This window comes from Heteronotia binoei, chromosome 17 (assembly GCF_032191835.1).
Source record: "Heteronotia binoei isolate CCM8104 ecotype False Entrance Well chromosome 17, APGP_CSIRO_Hbin_v1, whole genome shotgun sequence".
In the NCBI taxonomy this organism is placed as follows: Eukaryota; Metazoa; Chordata; class Lepidosauria; order Squamata; family Gekkonidae; genus Heteronotia; species Heteronotia binoei.
The window spans coordinates 22,392,873-22,413,507 of NC_083239.1; the positions used below are offsets into that span (position 1 = coordinate 22,392,873).

Consider the following 20,635-nt stretch of genomic DNA (forward strand, 5'->3'; position numbering starts at 1 on the left):
AAGACACTCCATCTAATTAGTAGGCAGTTCTGGTGGCCATCCCTAAAAAAAGATGTATCCGAGTTTGTGGCCTCCTGCCCCATTTGCGTAATGGCGAAAAGCAGTGGGGGAAGCTACCTGGATTGCTAAAACCCCTAGAAACAGCTACACGACCCTGGTCAGTAGTCTCAATGGACTTTATTGTCGAACTGCCGCCGTCACAAGGCAAGACCATAATTCTGGTGGTAGTAGACACTTTCTCCAAACAAGCACACTTCATTCCTTGTGCGCAATTACCAACAGCTAAAAAGCTGGCCTATCTATTTTTCCATCACATTATTAAACTTCACTCATTTCCGGATAAGGTGATTAGTGATAGGGGCCCACAATTCGTTGCCAACTTCTGGTGGGAGTTTTGCAAACTGTTAGGGATGGAGCAAGGATTGAGTTCCGCCTACCACCCTCAAACCGACGGGCAGACAGAATGTGTAAATGCCTTGTTGGAACAATACTTACGATGCTATATAAATCATCAGCAGTCAAATTGGGTGGACTTGCTCCCCTTCGCTGAGTATGGTTACAACAACAGCGTGCACAGCTCCACCAAAACCTCCCCATTCCAAATCGTAAACGAGTACGAAGGGAAACCCGTCGCGTCACTACCAGGGGGGGAACAAATAAAGGAACCCAGTTCATTCGAGCAATGGTGGGGAAAACTGAGTGAGGGTTGGAAAGGGATTCAAGAGAACTTGGAGTCTACCAAGGAGGCGTACAAAAAACAGTACGACAAGTCACATGTGCCTGCTTGGGACTTCAAGGTGGGGGACTCAGTGTTCGTATCAACAAAAAAACCTTCCGTTGAATCAGCCCTCCAAAAAATTGGCTTATCGGTATCTAGGCCCCTTTAAAATCAAACATGTGATTAACTGAGTGACTGTAGAATTGGAACGATCAAAAATGTTTAGTAAAGTACACCCTGTCTTTCATTGCAGTCTGCTGCGAAGAGACCCCAGTGCTTCTCTTTGGCACCCTCAACCGACAGCTCCGCATCCTATCCAGATTGGGAATCGGAGTCACCATGAGGTCCAGGAGATTCTAGACTCCAAAATGAAACAGGGGACATTATATTATTTGATCAAATGGAAACACTTCCCTCCTAGTGAAAATGAATGGGTGGCCCAAAAGGATGTATTAGCTCCAGATCTGGTCAATAAATTTCACAGAAAGTTTCCTCAGAGACCGCGGGGTTGAATTTGGGGGAGGCAATATGTCAAGCATGGCTAATTCTGATCAATAACTAATGGTTTTAGGGCCTGACTAAAAGCAGACCTGGGTAGGATCCCAGAGAACCAAATGTTGTAAGTTTATTATTCTTTCCTGGCTTTCCCCTTGCTTTATGACTGTTAATTAGAGGGAACAAAGCAATCGGCACCTTCCCATGAATTCTCCTCCGGGAGGATGAGCCATCTGGGCATTGCAAGGCCGAATGTCTGATAACGCCCTGGGAATGTATATAGTTTTGATATTCTATGTGTGAACGCTCCCCTGCTTCTCCTCCCATAGAAATCCCTTTGAAGTGTGTCTTACAAGTTGTGTATCAATGTATCGGTTTCATTCTCCTCAAGCAATGGCTTGAGCCAAAGTATCGGTCTATCAATAAACGTAGTCTTTGTATCAACTTCGACTCGTCATTGAACCCGTATGCTTGACAGGCTGAAGATCTCCCATAATTACACTTGATCTCCAGACCACACCAATTAGTTCCCCCAAAACATGGCTGCGTTGGAAAGAGGACTCTATGGTATTATACTCTGGTCCCTCCTTTCTGTGAATCCCGCCTTCCCCAAGCTCCACTCCACTCAAAGTGTCGAGAAAGGCAGAAATGCTAAAAATGTCACATAGCCCACTGTTGGACTTTCCCCAACTACTGAAGGAGCATAACATTTTTAGGTGTGGACCACAAGCCGACATGTGAGACTGCAGGTTTTAATGGATCAGCAATACAATCAGTAAGGCGCTTTTGGAACAAGCTGGTTGTTCTTGGTCTTTATTACTGCAGCAGAAAGAGAATGTGGCTGCTACATCAGTCCAACCTCCTTGTCAGGTTTGGCTTCTACACTGAAAATGAAGGAACTGCTCTTTCTGCTCTTGGTAGGAGACACAAGCTAATCAGCAACACTGCACAGTTGGCATTTCTAATTAGGAAAGACACTAGGGTGGGGAATCAGTGTCTCTGTCACAAACACACATAAGTTAAAGGCACGACGAATGTCCACTTCCACCACTCAGACATCTAACCAACCTCACAGGGTACAAGCTAGGCCATGAGAACACAGGAAGGAGGCTGCTAAGTGACCCTCCCCCATTTCCCCAGATAGAAAGGGTGGGTCCAATGTGCTTCAGCGCCATACAGCTTGTGTAGCCCAACACAAATGGACTGTCTTGATGACCATTCTCTTCCACAGGAGGCTGATGGTCAGGCTCTGCGAGGGTCTGGGGATGCCATTCTGCCCAGGCAGTGCCCCTTCCCAAAGCGAGGGCTTACAGTTCATCCATCATGGCTAGTAAGTCAGCTCCCTTGCTGGTGCTCTGCCTGGGCTGCTCTGCCACCTCAAACTCTTCCATGATGCGGCTCAGCTGCTCATTCCGCTCTTGGTCCTTGTTTAAAAGAGTGACATCATTACAAAGAACATCTTAAACGTGAACCATGCTGAAAATTCAACAACCCAGTCCTATCCCAACCTTGTAAGACACAGATGCCTGGACTCTTTCTACATCTGTTCTTTGAAAACCATAATTTAAAAATTAATTTCACCTCAGATAACTTTAGAAATTGCACAATGTGGCAGAGGAATTCCAGGTTTTGCAGATTGTTCCTCAATGAAACTGTTGTAAGGCCAGTTGCACTTACTGGGGGCATCTGAATAAGATTTTAAAGCCTGGTACCACAACTTGAGTCAGTGGAACTTTAGCTGTGGCTTTCCTAAGTTCCAGGAACACAATGCCTTGGGAACTCCCTACCACAAGATGTAGTGATGGACACTGGCTAAATTGATAAAGCAAACCTGAGAAGTCCATGGAAATAAGTCTACCTGTGACGGAACGAGCCCGATTCTGCCTTCGGACCCAGTCCCGTCAACTCCCTATTGAGTCGCCAACTCCTGGAGGGAGCTATTTCTCCTCTGGCCACTTGGGCTCGCTGCCACCACCTGCTCAGGCTAGGGGTTCAGATTGAGAGGAACAGGACTCCCAATCCCCCTCTCCAGCTATGAGGCCAAGCCTCAAGGTCCTCTGCCACCCTGTACTTGGGTATCACAGAGACCACAGCCCTTCTTCGGGGAACCCCTGGAGGATTGGCACCTTATCCAACTGCATGCCTTCCCCCCTCCCCGGGGCCCCCTTCATACAGCAGCGTGGTCTAAGCGGTCGGGATCTATGTGGTACAGAGTTTGACTGCCAGCATTCAAAACAGAAAAAAAATGTTTAATAAGAGAAAGAAAATTAAAAAAACAAAAACAAAACCAGTTACATGTAAAAGTTTAGCACAGCACCTGAATAGCAACCAGAGGACAAATAAAGGTGGATTTAAACGCATCTGCTCATCCCTGGTGTAAACTGGCCCTACCTTGTGAATGACTGCCTTGGGGCCACCCCCACAGGCAGGAGCCCAGGCTACCAACCTTTCTCCTTCAGCGCCAGCTGCGGACTGCCTGTTTCCTGCCTAACTAAAAAAAAAGAACAAAAGAACTTCCTGCCCTTCTAGGAGGCTTTCCCCCTAGAGGCGCTGGTTTAACTCTGGAAGGGAGGAGGGGTTGGAGGGAGGCTAGGCCAAAGCCTACTTTAGTAGTTTAATGATCCCTCCCAATGAAGCACCAACATTGACTAAGATGGCGTTTCTCCACACTACCTATTGTTAATGACTGCAGATTCAAGAAGCTCCACTCTGTTGTGTTGCAGACCAAACATGAGAGTGTATGTTGATGCGGTTCTGGCCAAATAGACACTTTTCAACATTGACTATTTGACTGCAACCTGCCTAATGTGACAAGAGACAGCTGGATCCAGGACTCTAAATGTGAATTGGATAATTTGAGGTTTCTTTTAGCAGGGGTGAGTTCAATATTACATTAGCAGTTGCCAAATTCTTTTCTCAGTTGATTAAGATTAAAAATCACTAAATCCTTATACTATATTTTATAGGTATGTGTATTAATAATTTTTCTTTTATTTTTAGTCTCAGTATGACACTGCTCAGAACTGAATTGGCTATACAAGCAGTATCATTAAAATAAGTTAATGGCTGTGAAGAAATGCATTTTGTCCTGCGAGGTCAGAAATGAGTAAATTACCCACTTTGCATTTTAAGTCCCCCCCAGGCAGAGAGCAGGTAGTGCGGGGAGTCACTTCAATTGCTTCCCAGATGTACCTCAGCTTAGCTACATACAAATATTAATAGATATGGCGGAGGAGCTAATGGGTGGGTCAAGCTCTTTCTCTTCTCCAAGCAGGAAACAGATTACAAGGAACAGAGTATTAGAGTCTTCAGGAAGGAGGTTCCTGGAGGTTTCCAGGAAAACCCTTTTTGACCTAGCATGACCAGGTCAGTGGGAGGTGAAACAGCTATGATAAATATTTGCAGGAGGAATGAGGTCTCTTTTTCTTTGGGTGCTGCATCCAGGAGAGCAAGCAGACCTCTCCACTGACAAGGAAGCCATTTTGACCATGTGCTCACCTGAAAATCTGGAGCAAGCTTCAAGGAAATGGAAAAATCTGTAGAGAGCTAGAACTTCCTAAGCTAAAGAGCCTATCCTATTTTAACAAATGATAGGGCATGTATAGACAGAGGGAGAGGGCTTGCAGTTTTACCCATACCATATCTTTGGTATTCCTTGCTCAATCTAGTGTTGTGCTAAAGGTATGCTCATAAACTTTTTCTTTTTAATAAATACTCTCTAACCTTTGATGCTGGTAGTGGTTCTCTGTACCACAAGGACCTCCTTCATCTCAGACATGCTCTTTTAAAAGGAGTGTCGGAGGAAGGCAGGCAATTGGCAAGGGGGCATTCCTCCAGGGGTGCACAGGGCAGTAAACAGTTCCCATGGTGGCCAGGTGCTGATCAGTGGGAAACACAGATCTTGGAAGGGAAGCTGGGAGTCCTGACCCCCCTAGTGAATAATTTCATACAAAGGTCAGTGGTGATGGGCTACTTGAGGGAGAAAGAAAAACCTCTCCAGGTGTTGAGAAAAACCTAGGAAGGCAGCGGGGAACAGGGCCTGCAGGCCAGAGCAGGCAAATTCCACCACAATGGCCATAGCAAAAGAGAACTTCCACATGCGGAGATCGTAGGAGAAAACCGCAGGGAAGGGCAATCTCTTGGATGCACTGCTTCCTGGAAGCACCTGCCTGCTTATTACTGCCGACGGTGTGCTGAACTTTTGTTTGGATTCAGCAAGTCTCTTCTTTTGCATTCATAGAATGCAGGGTCCCCCCAATATGCAAAGGTATTCAATGTAAGCCGCATCTTCATGTAGTCATTTATGCAAGCAGATCACACTAAACACAGATCCACCTGCATGTTCTGTAAAACTGAAAAGCTTGCATAGCATTACTTACACCTAGTGCTGTTTTCTGTTTAAATGTCCATAGCAGTGCACCCCTCACAAACATATGCTTTATTCAGTTACTGAACTAAAGCCACCCCACCCCCCCCAATTAGATGCTAGAGAGCAGTGATGGCATACCTGGTCTGCTTGGATGCTGACAACTTGATAAGAAAGCTCCTCTGGGCGTGTCAGTGCTGCATGTCTTGAGGGAAAGAAGAGATACTGAGATGAATTTCTTTTGCTGCCCAACAGGATGCTACAAAGATGATTTGTCTGAGAAGCTGCCCTTAGTGGTTTTCATTATACCTCTCTCACTGAAATGTTACTATGCTTAGTGCATTACTCATTGATCCATACTGATGTATCTGGTTAGCATCCTCTGCGACCCTGGTGCTAGTTAAAGAAGGTGCTGACCTTCTCCAGTAGAGGGGTGTCATGATCCTAGGCCTAGTGAAGCTTGCAGGCTGTAGGGAAGCCTGTATTAAACTAGCTACAGGGCCCACATTTCCCAGGATCCCTTCTGTCCCTCTGATTGGATGGGCAGCAGTTTTGGAGGGAAAACTTGTCCAGTGAAAAACAGAAGAGTGGGACCTGGAAGGAAAGAATAAAAGGCCAGCTAGAGAGGGAGGGTTCTCTCTGGAAAAGCCGGGCTGGAGAGAAGGCTGAAGTCATGAGAGTTCCCTCATCTAAATAGTGGTGAGTCAGTTGGAAGCAGAAGGAAAGGAACTAGTTAATCGTGTCAGGGCTTTTATTTTCTTTATACCACCTTTACTATGTGTTTCACTTTCAATAATTAAAACCACTTCTTGTTCTTGACCACTTACAGTAAACATATTATTGTTACACTGCCTGAGCCCTCACATCTATTCTGTCATGGATGGAAGGTATTTGTTAGGAAGGAAGACACAGGGGGTGGGTGCATGCTCTGGGCCCTCCCAGACAGACCCTTACCAGAGTGGTGGCAGCCAGTAGAAGGCTCTCCCTGGTCCCCTGCTTGTGACAAACACCACTCCCCACTTTTCTCCCCACACCCACACCACACACCACACCACACACCACACCCACACCACACCAAAACTGAGACTGATCATACTCTTCCTCTTCATCTGTGGTGAAAAGATTCAGCCGGAAGCCTGCCTCAGTGCCCAGGGGCTTCTTTATCTCCAGGCCACCCATTAGCTTGGCCAAAAAATTCAGCTCTTCTTTAGCCAGAGGATTGGGAGCGGCATTCTCCTGCATGGAACAGCAATGGGGTTGTTACACAAAGAAGCAAATAAGTAGATACAAAGTGGCACTGGGAGGTCTCTGTCCATCAGGGTCGCTGCCTCCTAGACGGGCTGCTATGCAGAGGAAAGCAATGGTAAATCACCTCTGCTTATCTCTTGCCCTGAAAACCCCATCAGGTGGAACTTCATAGCGTTGCTATGAGTCGGTTGTGACTTGAAGGCATTCTTTACCTCATCTGGCCTTCAGAGGGAAAGGAGTTTTACAAGGGAACAATATACACCTGCATCATGAAATCACTTCTAAGGTAACTTGGGCAGCCAAAACTCCTATCAAGCTATCTGCTGCATCTCAGAGAGTGGGATGTAATATAACTTCATGGGATATTTCAGGACTTAGTTGACAATTGCACAGAGTCAAACTTCTTGTTCCTGGGACTCCCCCTTTCTCCTCTCTGGAAATCTCTTGGGAAAAGAGATGCTCCTCTCCTGCCTGGGGGTGGGAGGGTCACTGCTATTCTCTCCTACTTCCTTCCTGCCCAGATTCTCTCCCAAGTCCTTCAGAGCTCTCAAAAAAAAAACCACACACACAGGACTACAGAAGTTGCATCTGGCAACTGAGACAACTGGATCACGAGGGAGGGCTTGGAAAATAAAATCAAATCGAGCACATTGAGTAATGTTCTGATTAATATTGTTCCATCTTGCTTTTATCACAAAAGGATCACACAGTGGAAATGTTTGTGCATGAAGCAATACTCCAGGCAGGTTCTAAACACAGCAGTGCTTGAGAAAGTAAAATACAAGAGACCAACCTTTATACGGGATGCCGTATTTTTAGCTGTTCCTGACATGTGTGTCTCTACAGGCCGGCTGATGCTATACCTAGAGGCAAACAGAAAGCGCATTAGGCAGACAGGAGGAAAGGGGCCAAAAGCCCAGTACAGAGGTGTGACTTTGCAAGCCACTGCTTACATGTTTGTTCCCAGTTTAATGACTCTGTCTCCATAAAGGTCGAATGAGCCTTCTCGGATAGGAAGGAGATAATTCCCACCGTGAACAAACTCAGTTCTTTTAATTTCATCCCCTTTGCTGTTGAAAATCCTGAAAACATAAAAGCAAAATAGAATCACCATTTTATAATTTTTTTATGGCACAGGCTTGTGGAGCTCTAGACTTTGTCTTCAAAAGGATCTGTTAGGAGCAGCTCAACTGGAGAGCTTAGTAACATGTGTATTATTCAATGAGCTGAGGATAATGCGTTTGCCAGTCTAGGGAAGACCATGAAGCTGTGCCCTACTGAATCAGACCATTGGTCCATCAAGGTCAGTATTGTCTGCTCTAGCAATGGCTCTCCAGTGGAGGTCTCTCACAGCCCCTAGTGCCTAGGGTTGCCAGGTGGTGACTGGAAATCTCTTGCGATTACAACTAATCTCCAGATGACAGAGTTTAGTTCACCTGGAGGAAATGGCTGCTTTGGAAGGTGGATTCTATGGCATTATACTCCATTGAAATCCCTCACCAGGCTCCACCCCCCCCATCTCCCGGTATTTCCCAGTCTGGAGCAGGCAACCCTTATGGTTCAATGCCAGTGATTGTACCTAGAATCTTCTGCATGCCCAGCTGATGCTCTTCAACTGAACCAAAGCCCCTCCAGAGACACCCTTGCTCCTTCTTAGGATGGCAGTTTGTCTTAGTCCTTTTAACATGACACTCTAGGATGGGAAAGGTTGTACCTGCCCTACCTCCAGTGATGTACAGAAAGCAGCTTTAAAAAATCACCTGATGAGCCCTGGAATCTCTGTTCCCCAAGGAACTGGACCCGAGGTTGGGAGTACAAAGCGGCCATTGGAGTTCTGCACTTTATCTTTTAGGAAGATGGAGACCTGTTTTGTCAGGGAAATGGCTCCATTTACAAATTATGTATGCTTCACTTCTGCATCTCATCATGCAGTCCCCTTTCCCCAGTTTTACTGGAATGGCTTTTCAGAAATACCCACCCTGATGTGCATGTCCTGAAAGAAGATGAGCAGTGTTTGCCTAATGAGCTGAAATTCGCCATCAGAGAGTGAGCCGTACATCTGGGAAAGAGAACTGGGTTGTGACATGAGCAACACACAAGGCTTCTGCTTTAGTGTTATTAATATTTATAAAGGCATATTTTTGAGTATTTCATATATCTTTACAACTGCTGGTAAACATTTCACAACTTCCCAAGGCCACCCAGTAGATCACTAACTGCTTCTGGGATCCTAAACCAGGGTCTCCCAGGTTTAACCATCAACATGGAAATCTGGATCCAAATAAAATGTGCTTATTTCTCAAAACCTGGGCTCTGTTTCAGAATGGCCCTAAGTTCTGAATGGGTTACAACTTAAAGTTGCTGATCTATTACTGCCTGCTGATCAAATCCCCAAGTGTTACTTTCTTTTATCACTGGTCATTCCACCCTCATTTGATATCCTGCTCTTTGATTCCTTTATAATTCCATTTTGGAAATCTATTTCCTTTATTATTTGGGAAGCTCTCACCTTTTCTGTAATCACACACAACTGCAATTAGTCAAGGTAGCTGACCACCCAAAAGCCACAAACAAAAGGACCGATTCCCCACTAGCCTTGTCTCGGTCTCATACTCTTCTCTGTGGTGCTTCCATCTGATTTTGCACAAGTTGCCGTGGAGCTACAACTCACCCCACCTCTTTCCCATGGCAAGCAAGATCCTCTGAAAACTGGTTTCTGCTTGCTGTGGGAAAGAGGCGGGGCGAGTTGCAGCCCTGTGGCAGCTTGTGCGAAACTGGATGGAAGCACCACGGAGAAGAGGAGCGTGAGTCCAGGACAAGGCTAGAGGGGAATCGGTAAAGGTTTGCATGAACTGGCTTTTCCTTCTTGTAACTCTTCTATAGTTATAAGTAACCAATGGTTGAACAAAACACAGAAGGCATGCTGTACGCTTACATCAATGAGCTGCCGAAAAGTTTCATCAACTTGATTCAGAATGCCAGGTGAATCTTGGATAAAATCCTTGATGGCATCTAAGTGATTGAAAGTGACAAGCAGAATGTCTCTAGGCCGGGGACAGAGTAGAACCTGGTACTTGAAGGCCATGGTCATGAGATCGTAGAGCTACAGGAAAAAAAAATGCAAGTAGAATCTAGTTGGATCACAGAACCCAGGCCAGTTAGCTAAGCTCCCATATCTGCAGTGCAGTTCTAAGTAGAGTTACACTCTTCTGAACTCCAATGGACTTAGAAGGGGTGTAACTCTTCTTAGAATTGAACTGATAATTGGTTTAGTGCATCATAAGCAGAAATTCTAACTATCCCCCCGATAGAAATTCCTGAATGAGGATTTTTGTAGACAGGAAATACTTTTATCAGTTCATGCAAAAAACATTCTGTTATTCACATCCAGAGAAAGATATCGGTAAGAAAATGAGGCAAACAAGGACATGGAAAAATAACGGCCCCAAACACTCATGAAGCAATCCTGATGTGTGACTGTGCTGATGCACATGCATGTCTAGCCATCCTCAGAAGAACTCGCATGCATAAAACCACACTCCTGCTGTCCCGTGGCTGAATGATTCATAAAACAGACCCACACTTGATTGCAGTCAGCCTGCCGACCATTTGGATTTCATGGGTTTAATTAGCCAGCAGGTTTTTCCCCAGGGAAAACTGGTTTCTGGAACTGCTAGGTGATAAGAGTTAAATGGAAAGAGGACATCTGCAAGGATCCAATAAGCAATGAACATGACCACAAAAGTGCACCTAGCATGGTGCACCAAAGCTGTTATATGACTCCACTATCACACATGCAAGTCCCACTGTTTCAGCCATTTTGTCAGATCTTTCTGAAGTTGCTGGACCATGATGGTGCAGTAAATCCTCTGCAATAAAGAGTATGGGCTTTGATCATATTCCCATTATGACTGCACATCCACACTCAGCCAACATGCAGAGTTGTGTAACTTGCCTCTAGTTCAATATTTTTTTGTAAAGAAGGAGTGCACTGCATTCCCCTTAATGCTAAGGGAAAAGGGAAGGTTCTGCCTTACCTTATCCATGCTGGCTTGGTTCAGCCTCATGATGGACGCATGCGCTAGCCGGTCATACACAGTTCTTAGGGCCTTCTTGGAATACAGTTCCTGTGGCTTAAACAGCTCCTCCATAAACTTTTTATTGAACATGGTTGTAATGATGTCATTCATAACTGTAAAGACAAAAGAGCCCAATCTGTCAGGGATGCTTTTGGCTCCATTTTTAATTCTGCAGGACAAAATGGACGTTTGTTGCTGAGGGAAGGAAGGACTGCAGAGTCTGCTCCAAGTGCATCTCTGAAGCACCATCTTCGAAAAAGAAGGCCCTGCACATGGCTGTTCTTGTTTCCAAATACCCTTCAAGAAGGCATCCCCAACCCTTGCTGCCAAGGCTTTTTTATTTTTGTATTTATATAAGCATGCATGCGTGTGTGCACCTGGAAGTCATGGTGACCTCTGGTGACTGACCCTACTGGGGGCCTGGAGGATATTCAGGGAGGTGGCTGAATGAAGCCTGCCCCCACCTCCTGGCTTCTGGTTTCCAAGGAGGTCTCCCATTCAAGTACTTGCCAGAGTTGACCCTGCTTAGCTTCCAAGATCTGATGAGATCAGGCTTGTCTGGGTTATCCAGGTCAGGGCATCTTGCTGCCAAGGGTTTAATAAGCCTCATTAGCAATGCAGGACCAGGAAACATCTACTTTTCTGGAGTATGAAACACTGGTGGCTGCTCTCACCGTTATTCCTCCAACAGACCCACCACAAAAGGGGGGGCAACATATTTGAGTCCAAAAACTCTGTAGAATGGCAGATGCTTTTTCTTTCACACTGGCAACCTGCACCAGCTCCATTTCTCACAATCATGACATAAAGCCTTCTGAATCTGCAGCACCTTGTGGGAATTATGAAGGCAATTATTGTGTCTGGTCCCTACTTGCAATCAGTTTGGACTGAGATAACACAACCAAATGCCACTAGTAGCAAAAGATGAATACTGGTGGCTTCTTCTTTATTAAATATGAATACATCCCTAAAGAGGCTTTCAGCTCAGCCCAGTACATATTAACGTCATTGCCCCTGCAGCATCCAACATCTATATTCCTACAATAGCAGTGGTAGCACAACACCAGTGCTTTTTAATTACTAGTTTTAGGTGGGAATCTATTTTGATTTACAGTACAAGAGCAAGATTTGAGTCCTGTAGCACCTTAAAAAACTAACAAGATGTCCAAGGCATGAGCTTTTCAATAGCAGAAGCTCCCTTCATCTGATATTGGGAGCTCTGACTCTGGACAGCATATACCCTGGAAATCTTGTTGGTCTTTCAAGCCTTAAAATTTAAGGTATTCCTGGATGTGAATCTTGCTATTTAACTATTACATTAAATATTTTCCTCTAATGGTAAGTAAGAACTGCTGGTCTTCAGAGGATGCTCCCATTCATCAGAGCAGATCTCCCTCCTGCTGCTGTTGTTTGGGCACATGTAGATAATCATGAAAACTGGTGGGACATAGGACAAAAACTACACTAATGCATGACCTGAGGATTAAATACAGAGCAGGTAAAATATTTCATATTCTCAGCTGTCAAAATCAAAACTCTCAAGAATCAAGCTGATAGGATGTCCCTGTGTCTCGATGGGAAAGTGTCAACAATTCTCCAGTCACCAGCATCAGATTTTATGAGCCTGGAATTTTCGTAGCCAAATTGAGATTACCTGCAACTTTCTGGGGCAGAGGGATGTAATACGTTGTACGGGGGTTTGGTCTCCAATAAAACCAGATTCATGAGGGAAAGTCTGATAACTCAGGAGATTATCAGCACTGGTTAATATGGTTCTTCCTCTCCTGTCTTAGCGAAGATGGTCTAGTGATTTTTCCCCCCAGGCTCTCTACACAGTAGTGCCACTTATCAAGTATTTTCTGGCTGCTGTTTTCTGTTTTCCCTTGCATGAACAGCAGATGTTCCAGCTAGTATTCAACAATGGTTGCTATGCACAAACCCTGGGGATGTATGAATAGAACCTTTATTTTGCAATTCCTTTTTGGTCATGTCTCTAACAATCCGAGCAAAGCTGCAGTAAAAAATCTTTCTGACTCTATGCTTCCAAAGAGAGTTTATAAGACACTAATCATTTGCAGCCCAAGGAAAGAGCCACCTATAGTAAAATTTAATGGTTCTTCCATATTCCCATTTAGGACTTTTGGAATGAGCAACCTCATGCCTGATTCGTTTCTCTGTTAGCCCCAACCAGAAAAGTTCCTCTTGCAAGTTAAGAAACATGCTCAAGAGGGAGCAGTCACAAGAGTCACCTCTTCTTGCATTGTTTTTTCATGTCCACATGATGCATTAGATAAATGTGCCACTCTGCCAAAATGTAAGCCACACAAAAAACCAAGTGGGTGAGACAGCCTACTCAGCTGCTCTCTCATCTCTCAGGATCTTTAGTACCAGTAAGTGATTAAACTTTGGGACTGTCTACATGAGATAGGAAATACTGACCTGTTCCATTATTTACAGTGGATCTCTGTGTGGGTGGCATGTTTGATTTCCAAATTACTGGGGCTCTGTAAGCAGCCAACCATGAAAGCTAGACAGTGGCATCATTTTATACTGCCTCACAACTAGTCATGCCAAAGCCATCCTTCCAGTTCATATCTCCCCATAGCACACAAGCAATGCAGGATTCCCCATCCATTTACTTCCAAAACTAAGGTGCAACTTGAAGCAATAAAAAACAGAGACATGGCAGCACTTGGACCAAATCTGTCCCACGATGAACTTGGTAAAACCTGATGGCTTCCTCTCCTTAATTCATTCCAAGCCTACAAAATGAGACGCAGCAATGGTTCAAGAATATAAACACAGGATATCTGAAGATGCCAGAGGAGAACAGTGACACACTCTGGGCTTAGTTAAAAAACAGTAGACTGGAACTAGTACAAGACAGCTGCCTACAAGAGCCGGGGGAGCTGCAATTACACAGCAGGGGAGGAAAGGGTGAGAGAGCTGGGAAAGCGTGACACACAGAGACAGCATGCATGCTCTCTGCCTGCATTTCGCTCATGAACAATGCTCATGGTACTCATGCAGCTGCATGCTTGTGCTTGCATTGGTTTGACAAAGTTTGCCAATGACGATGTTCAACAGTTGGCTGGGTAAAACCCATTCAGGTGAGTTCCCAAAGAAGCTTACTTGAGGAGCATTCTTGAGATCTCTTTGTTCCTCAGTTCACCGTCAGGGTCATTTCTGCCAGTTTTTAAATGCAGAAAAGCCTCAGTCGAAGAACTGCTGGTCGGTCAATTGCTACCACTACAGCAGTGAAGCAGCAGGGGACGGAGTGTGTATGTGTGGGCACGTGGTTCTACTGCATGCAACTGAAAACATTACAGTACCTCGTCTCCTGTCCACATCAGTCCATTCATCTACATGAAGCATAAAACAGAAAAGAACGATGGGTCAAGTAGTAAGAACAACACTGACAAGCAGGCTGAAAGGGGAAAAAAATAAATCAAAAAGAATCCAAGCAAGGGACATCAGAGCTCAGGGTGCTGCTGTGCTGGAATTATATAACAGAGGAAAGTGAGCATTAAAAGCTTTAAATATATATGTATATATATAAATTTTAAAAGCCACACTGCATGGCATGAGTATTTGTCACCAGTAGTGTTTCGGGCATTACTAAACAAAGGCCTCTGACACTTATGTAACTCCATCCTACACACTGAATATCTACAACATGGGGGAAATTGATTTTCCAAGAAACAAAATTGTTTAAATGCAATATCTCCACAAGAAGTGCACAATCCTGATGTGGACTGTGCATAGGTTTTAGGACAGAAAAATGCATTTATTGTACAAAAATGCCTATTTCATGAATCTTTAAATCTATCTGTGCTAGTAAGTTATTGTGCTGGATGGATTACCTTATTCTGAACAAATGAATCTCTTCCAGATCATTATGTTCTACTTTGTCTAGGGCTGGAAAAATCTGAGGGGTCTACCTGTTGGGGTACCTGGAACATTTATGAGATTCAAGGAATCTGTGAAGCAACTCACATGAAATTAGCCTTTATCCTTACAACACCCCTCCAGGATAACTTAGGCTGACAGAGAGTAACACATTCAGTAAACTCTATGAGGAGTTGAATTCAGGCCTTTTCCAAACCAAATTTCATCAACTCCATCACAGTAGCATAGAATTTTCAACATTCCCACATTAGAATCAGCAGCTCAGTATCTGATGCTGGTGCTTGGAGAGTGGAAATCTTTTTTGAACCCTGTCTGTATGCACCAAGTTGACTTGCATTCTTCCAAATGTCAACCTTGTTTTGACCCCCCCTCACCCCCTTCCTTTTACATTTGCATGTCAAATGCTTGTTTTGGAGAAATCAGGAACAGTACCCTTCAAAGCTAACCCAGCATAATTTTTGTCCAAGAAATAAAGAAATGTTTCTTCTATAGCACCTGGGATTGCAACCCTTTGTGTGACTCCTAACATGAGACCAGGAGTTTTCTCCCTATGGCTTTGTCTTCTCTTAGGATGAAATGTTTCCAGTATTCAAATCTCCACCCAGGCATATTCCCCACTGCAGTATTCCCTGTACTATTAACATGGAAATGCTTTCAGATGTGCTGGTCCACAAACTATTGCCAGATACAAAACTCAAGACCATACAAAGTAACATAGCTCATCAATTAAAAATGGAGCAGAACTTTATGGATTCAGTAAACAAGTGGGATTTAAATTCCCCATACAATAGCATCTCTTCATTCTTGTATAAAGTTTTCTGTTCAAAATGTATGTAACAGTAGACACCCATGAATTCAGGATCTTTATGATGCTTGGCAGAAGACAGACCCAATGAAAAATATTAGAATTGATTCTAGTAAAACATCTTGGCTTTGTGTGTTTAAGAAATTAGATTATTTATTTACTTACTTAATTTATATCCTGTCTGTCTCTCCAACACAGCTTAAATCATTCTCCTCTCCTCTATTTTATCCTCAACACCTGTGAGGTAAATTCAGCTGAGAGAATGTGATTGGCCCAAGGTCACCCAGCAAGCTTCTGGGATTTGAACCTGGGTCTCTCAGATCCTAGTCCAACATTCTAGCTGCTACACAACACCGGCTAATCTTACTAGTCAAAGCTGCTTTTGGAGTAGTCTGAAATGCCAGCAAATAAAGTATGGAGGATCTCAGTAATACAGTGACAAACTGGAACTACTGACATAGGATGCTATGTCAGTGTTTTGGTTTTAGGAATGGAGACAGTGCAAACCTTTGTGTGAGGAGGGATTCTCTAAGTCTAAGTGGTGAAAATAATTGTTGGTCTGAGAGTCCCAATACCTGTGAGACTTCTGCCAATTAAGGACAACATTCTTACTGCCTTGACCACACACCCATAGTAAACACAGAAGAGCCTCCTGGCACACACAGGTTACCCACAGTCTCTAACTGCATATGTCAATGTGCTTAATTAGCAGGTAAGTGTTCTACCCACATCAACAGAGAGAAAAGCTTGCAAACTCCACACAGAAAGCACATCAAGACACAATTAGTATACCCTGTAGAATATCTGTGTCTGTGCATGCACAGAAAGCCAGGAATGGAGGAACCTGTGCCCCAGAACAACATTATCATTCCCATTTAGGTGACTTGAATACCCAAAGGAAACAAACTATTGCCAAATGCTGGTGCTCTGCCTCAGAGTTAGGGTGTTGGCAGCAGCCCCTTGCTGCACAGTTGAATGGACTACAATGATAGACACAACTTGTGGATGGTGTGAGGAAGTTGTCTGTTGAAAGAGCCACAACTGGAGTGCAGTCCTATGCCGTTACTCTCGTCTAAGCCAATGGATTTCAAACTCTGCATAGAATTGCACCAGGAGTCAAGTGATATGAACGTTCTGCCTTGACTGTGCCATCTGCCCATCTCCGATATAGGAGTTATATCATTGAAGACCACACACCACCCCTCAATTTGAGGCACTGAATACTTCTGGTCCATAACCCACTTTCTCTTATGCCAGTACTTTCAAGCATTGCCTGATCTGCGTCACACTTGCCTCATTCCACCTGCCTTTCTCAGATCTTTAGGTGAGATCACAATTATGGCTCCTCTATCCCTGATGTTGGGACTGCAGCATATTTTCAAGGTGCCCAGCATGGTTGGTGCAGGATGTGTACATGGGACACACACTCTTGATGATTTAATGCTGTTCAGTGGAATATACAGACATTCAGCACTGGTTAAGGAGTGGAGCACCTCTTGGAAGGACAAGTTATCACAAATGAAGCCAGGATTCCAGTTTATGCTATGAACTCTGAGTTTGGAAACAGAGGATGAAAACAATTTCAGATTTATTTAGAATGCCAAGTCCCATGCAAGGATATTTAGATGTTATTTTGGTGGCAAGGGTTCACTCTAGCTAGAATTGGTTTTTTGTGCTACTCTGAAAAGTTCACATTTCAGCCATAGATTCATCTCCTTTGGCTGGTTCAGAAATTAAAACTTCTAGCAAACAAGTGTTAAACGACATGCTGACCTCAAAAAACAATGGATCAAAGGAGAATCTGGGTCTCTGGCTAGTCTGGAACTTAAATCAAAAGCAAACCTTTGTAGCATCTGGATGTCTGAATTGTTAGAGCCACTCTGCCAGATGCAAGAAGTGGAATCACAGTCAGTTGTCAATATAAACTGTCAATATATGCTGATGACACCCAGCTCTATCTACTCATGGACGGCCGGCCTGACTGTGTCCCAGAAAACCTGGACCAGGCATTACAAGCCGTGGCTAGATGGCTCAGGCTGAGTAGGTTGAAACTAAATCCAGCGAAGATAGAGGTTCTTTGCTTGGGTCGCCGTGGTCTGGGAGGGGAAATTCCCCTTCCAGCTCTTGACGGTGTGCCACTGATGGTGGCGCACAGGGTCAAGAGCTTGGGGGTACTACTTGAGCCTTAACTATGGAGGCCCAGGTAGCAGCCACTGCCAAGTCCGCATTTTTTCATCTTAGGCGGGCGAGGCAGTTGGCTCCCTTCCTGGAGCAGGACGATCTGGCAACAGTGATCCATGCAACGGTCACCTCAAGGTTGGATTACTGCAATGCCCTCTACATGGGGCTGCCCCTGTGCTGAACCCGGAAGTTGCAGCTAGTGCAGAACGCCGCCGCTCGGCTGTTATTAGGGCTCCCTAGATGGGAGCACATTCAGCCGGGCCTCCGGGGACTACACTGGCTGCCAATAATATACCGAGTCCGGTACAAGGTGCTGGTTATTACCTTTAAAGCCCTATATGGCCTAGGACCTGCCTACCTTAGGGACCGTCTCTTCCCATATGTCCCCCAGAGAGTACTGTGATCTGGCTCTCGAAATCTGCTTGTAATTCCCGGGCCAAGGGAGGCCTGGTTGAAGTCAACCAGGGACAGGGCCTTCTCAATTACAGCCCCTTGCTGGTGGAACCAGTTACCGGAAGAGGTCATGGCCCTGCGGGATATTGGACAGTTCCGCAGGGCCTGTAAGACAGTCCTCTTCCAGTTGGCTTATAACTGACTGGCACCGAAATACTGAAGGAAGTTTATAGATAGCACACCGATATGGACTGATGTATCGATATTAATGTTTTAACTATGTAATTACTATTGTATTTTAATTCTGAATTTTATTGTTAGAATTTTTATGCTGTGAGCTGCCCTGAGCCCGCTTCGGTGGGGTAGGGTGGGATATAAATTGAATCAAATAAAAATACATAAAATAAAATAAAATGCACAAAAAACTTCTGCCACAATAAAAAGGCAAGGCATGTGCCATAAACACTGTCTTCCCCCCACCCCTTCCTCAACAAACAGTAATATTCAAGGGCAAACTGATGAGAGTAAAGAAAGGCTGGTGTCACTGCAAAGGAGAGATTTTAACTTTCAAAATGGTTCTAGATTAGTGTTTTACTAAACGAAGGGAACTGCTGATCCCTTGCACTATGCTTTAAGCAGAAAGCTAGAACATCATTTATAGAATCTTTCTATGAGACGCCTTTTCAAATTTTGGCAGACTTCTTCTATGGGAGAACATGAAGCAGGTGGTTCCCTCCCCTGCACTCTGAAGGGGTCCAGTCCATCCCACCACTTCAGGATGCGACCATTTCACTTAACTACATGTGCCTTCAGAATTAAGCAGCTTCCCACAAGGTTCGGAGTGCTAGTTTGCCACCTAGCCCACACATGCCACAGAAAGAGGAGGCAGCAGAGCATCAAAGAGGGTCAACAAACTACGTCACTCTAGACCCCAGTTCTGAATGCTACCCCCCCCCCCCCCCAGTAGAAAACTAGCCCAGGAGATGGACTCTACTGGTGTTGGAGAGCCAGTTTGGTATAGTGGTTAAGTGTGCGGACTCTTATCTGGGACAACCGGGTTTGATTCCCCACTCCTCCACTTGCACCTGCTAGCATGGCCTTGGGTCAGCCATAGCTCTGGCAGAGGTTGTCCTTGAAAGGGCAGCTGCTGTGAGAGCCCTCACAGGGAGATAAAGGAGATTGTGAGCCGCTCTGAGACTCTTCGGAGTGGAGGGCGGGATATAAATCCAATATCATGTTGGTTTTCTGTTGCCAAGACCAGGGCTTTTTTTGTAGCAGGAACTCCTTTGCATATTAGGCCGCACACCCCTGATGTAGCCAATCCTCCTGGAGCTTACAGTAGGTCCTGTAAGAGCTCTGTAAGCTCTTGGAGCAGGGGTGGCCAAACTGTAGCTCAGAAGCCACATGTGGCGCTTTCACACATCTTGTATGGCTCTTGGAGCCCCCACAGCCCCATTGGCTAGCTTGCAAAAGGCATTTCTTTCTTTAAATCACTTCTTCAAGCCAAGACAGCCAGTGGCTTGAAGAATGCATTTAAGTTCCTTTCTTTCCACCTCTCCCTCTCTCCCCCCCACATCTATTCATCTGTTTTCTTCGTTCCTTCACATAAGAGAAGCCATGTTGGATCAGGCCAATGACCCATCCAGTCCAACACTCTGTGTCACACAGTGACAAAAAAAACAAAACAAAACTAGATGCCACCAGTGGGGCCAGGACACTAGAAGCCCTCCCACTGTGCCTCCCCAAGCTTCCTTCCTTCCTGTCTTGTGACTCTCAAACGTCTGACATTTATTCTATGTAGCTCTTACTTTAAGCAAGTTCGGTCTTGGGGGATTAGCTACATCAGGGGTGTGGCCTAATATGCAAAGGAGTTCCTGCCAGAAGAAAAGCCCTGGCCAAGACCTCCCCTCTTCTCATCTATCCCACCACCTCGCTCCGACACGCGTCAGCCAAGCAAGGGGCCTGCCCAGCGCTCCTCTTTCCCCTCCCCCCATTTCAGCCGCTCTCCAAAGGGGCGGGGCCTTGTGTGAGGCAGTCCGGCTGACCTTTGCGCGCCTTTTCTCCCGGGATGCTCTGCGCGCGCAGCCGCTGGTCCAGAATGTAGAGCATCTCCCCGCCTAGATTAAGGAAGAGCAACGGCAGCGTCCGTGTCGACATGATGCCCGACTTCGGCCCAGGCCCCGGCCTGGCAGGAAAAAACACCCCACCGGGATTGTTCCGCTAGCGGCTTTGGCGACGCCAGCCCAGTTGCTAGGAGACCAGAGACGGGGAGAGGGAAATGAGCCAATCGCAGGGCGTCTTGGTGACGGGACTTGGCACCCTCTGCGGCTGCGCCCGCCCCACCCTCTCTGGCGGAGCAGCAGCGCCGAGGTGTATATGTGTGTGCGTTCGGTGCGCAGGCGCGTTGGGGGCATTTCACGGGCTCTTGCTTGAAGGCTCCG

General features: G+C 45.4%; 1 protein-coding gene across 2 annotated transcripts; it reads right to left on the bottom strand.

Annotated features, from left to right (window-relative positions):
- Positions 1-1,997: 1,997 nt before the first annotated feature.
- OSCP1 (organic solute carrier partner 1) lies at positions 1,998-20,584 on the bottom strand. 2 transcript variants are annotated; one of them, XM_060258245.1, is made up of 11 exons: positions 20,240-20,441; positions 14,239-14,268; positions 10,865-11,019; positions 9,763-9,930; positions 8,806-8,886; positions 8,588-8,691; positions 7,781-7,909; positions 7,621-7,690; positions 6,676-6,815; positions 5,721-5,784; positions 1,998-2,637 (listed from the first exon to the last, which is right to left on the bottom strand). In XM_060258245.1, the coding sequence occupies exons 1-11, from the start codon at positions 20,349-20,351 to the stop codon at positions 2,521-2,523; spliced, it is 1,170 nt and encodes a 389-aa protein (XP_060114228.1). In that variant the 5' UTR covers positions 20,352-20,441; the 3' UTR covers positions 1,998-2,520. The 2 variants fall into 2 exon arrangements, with proteins under 2 accessions (XP_060114228.1, XP_060114229.1); XM_060258246.1 differs by lacking the exon at positions 14,239-14,268 and having other exon boundaries at positions 20,240-20,584.
- Positions 20,585-20,635: the final 51 nt, after the last annotated feature.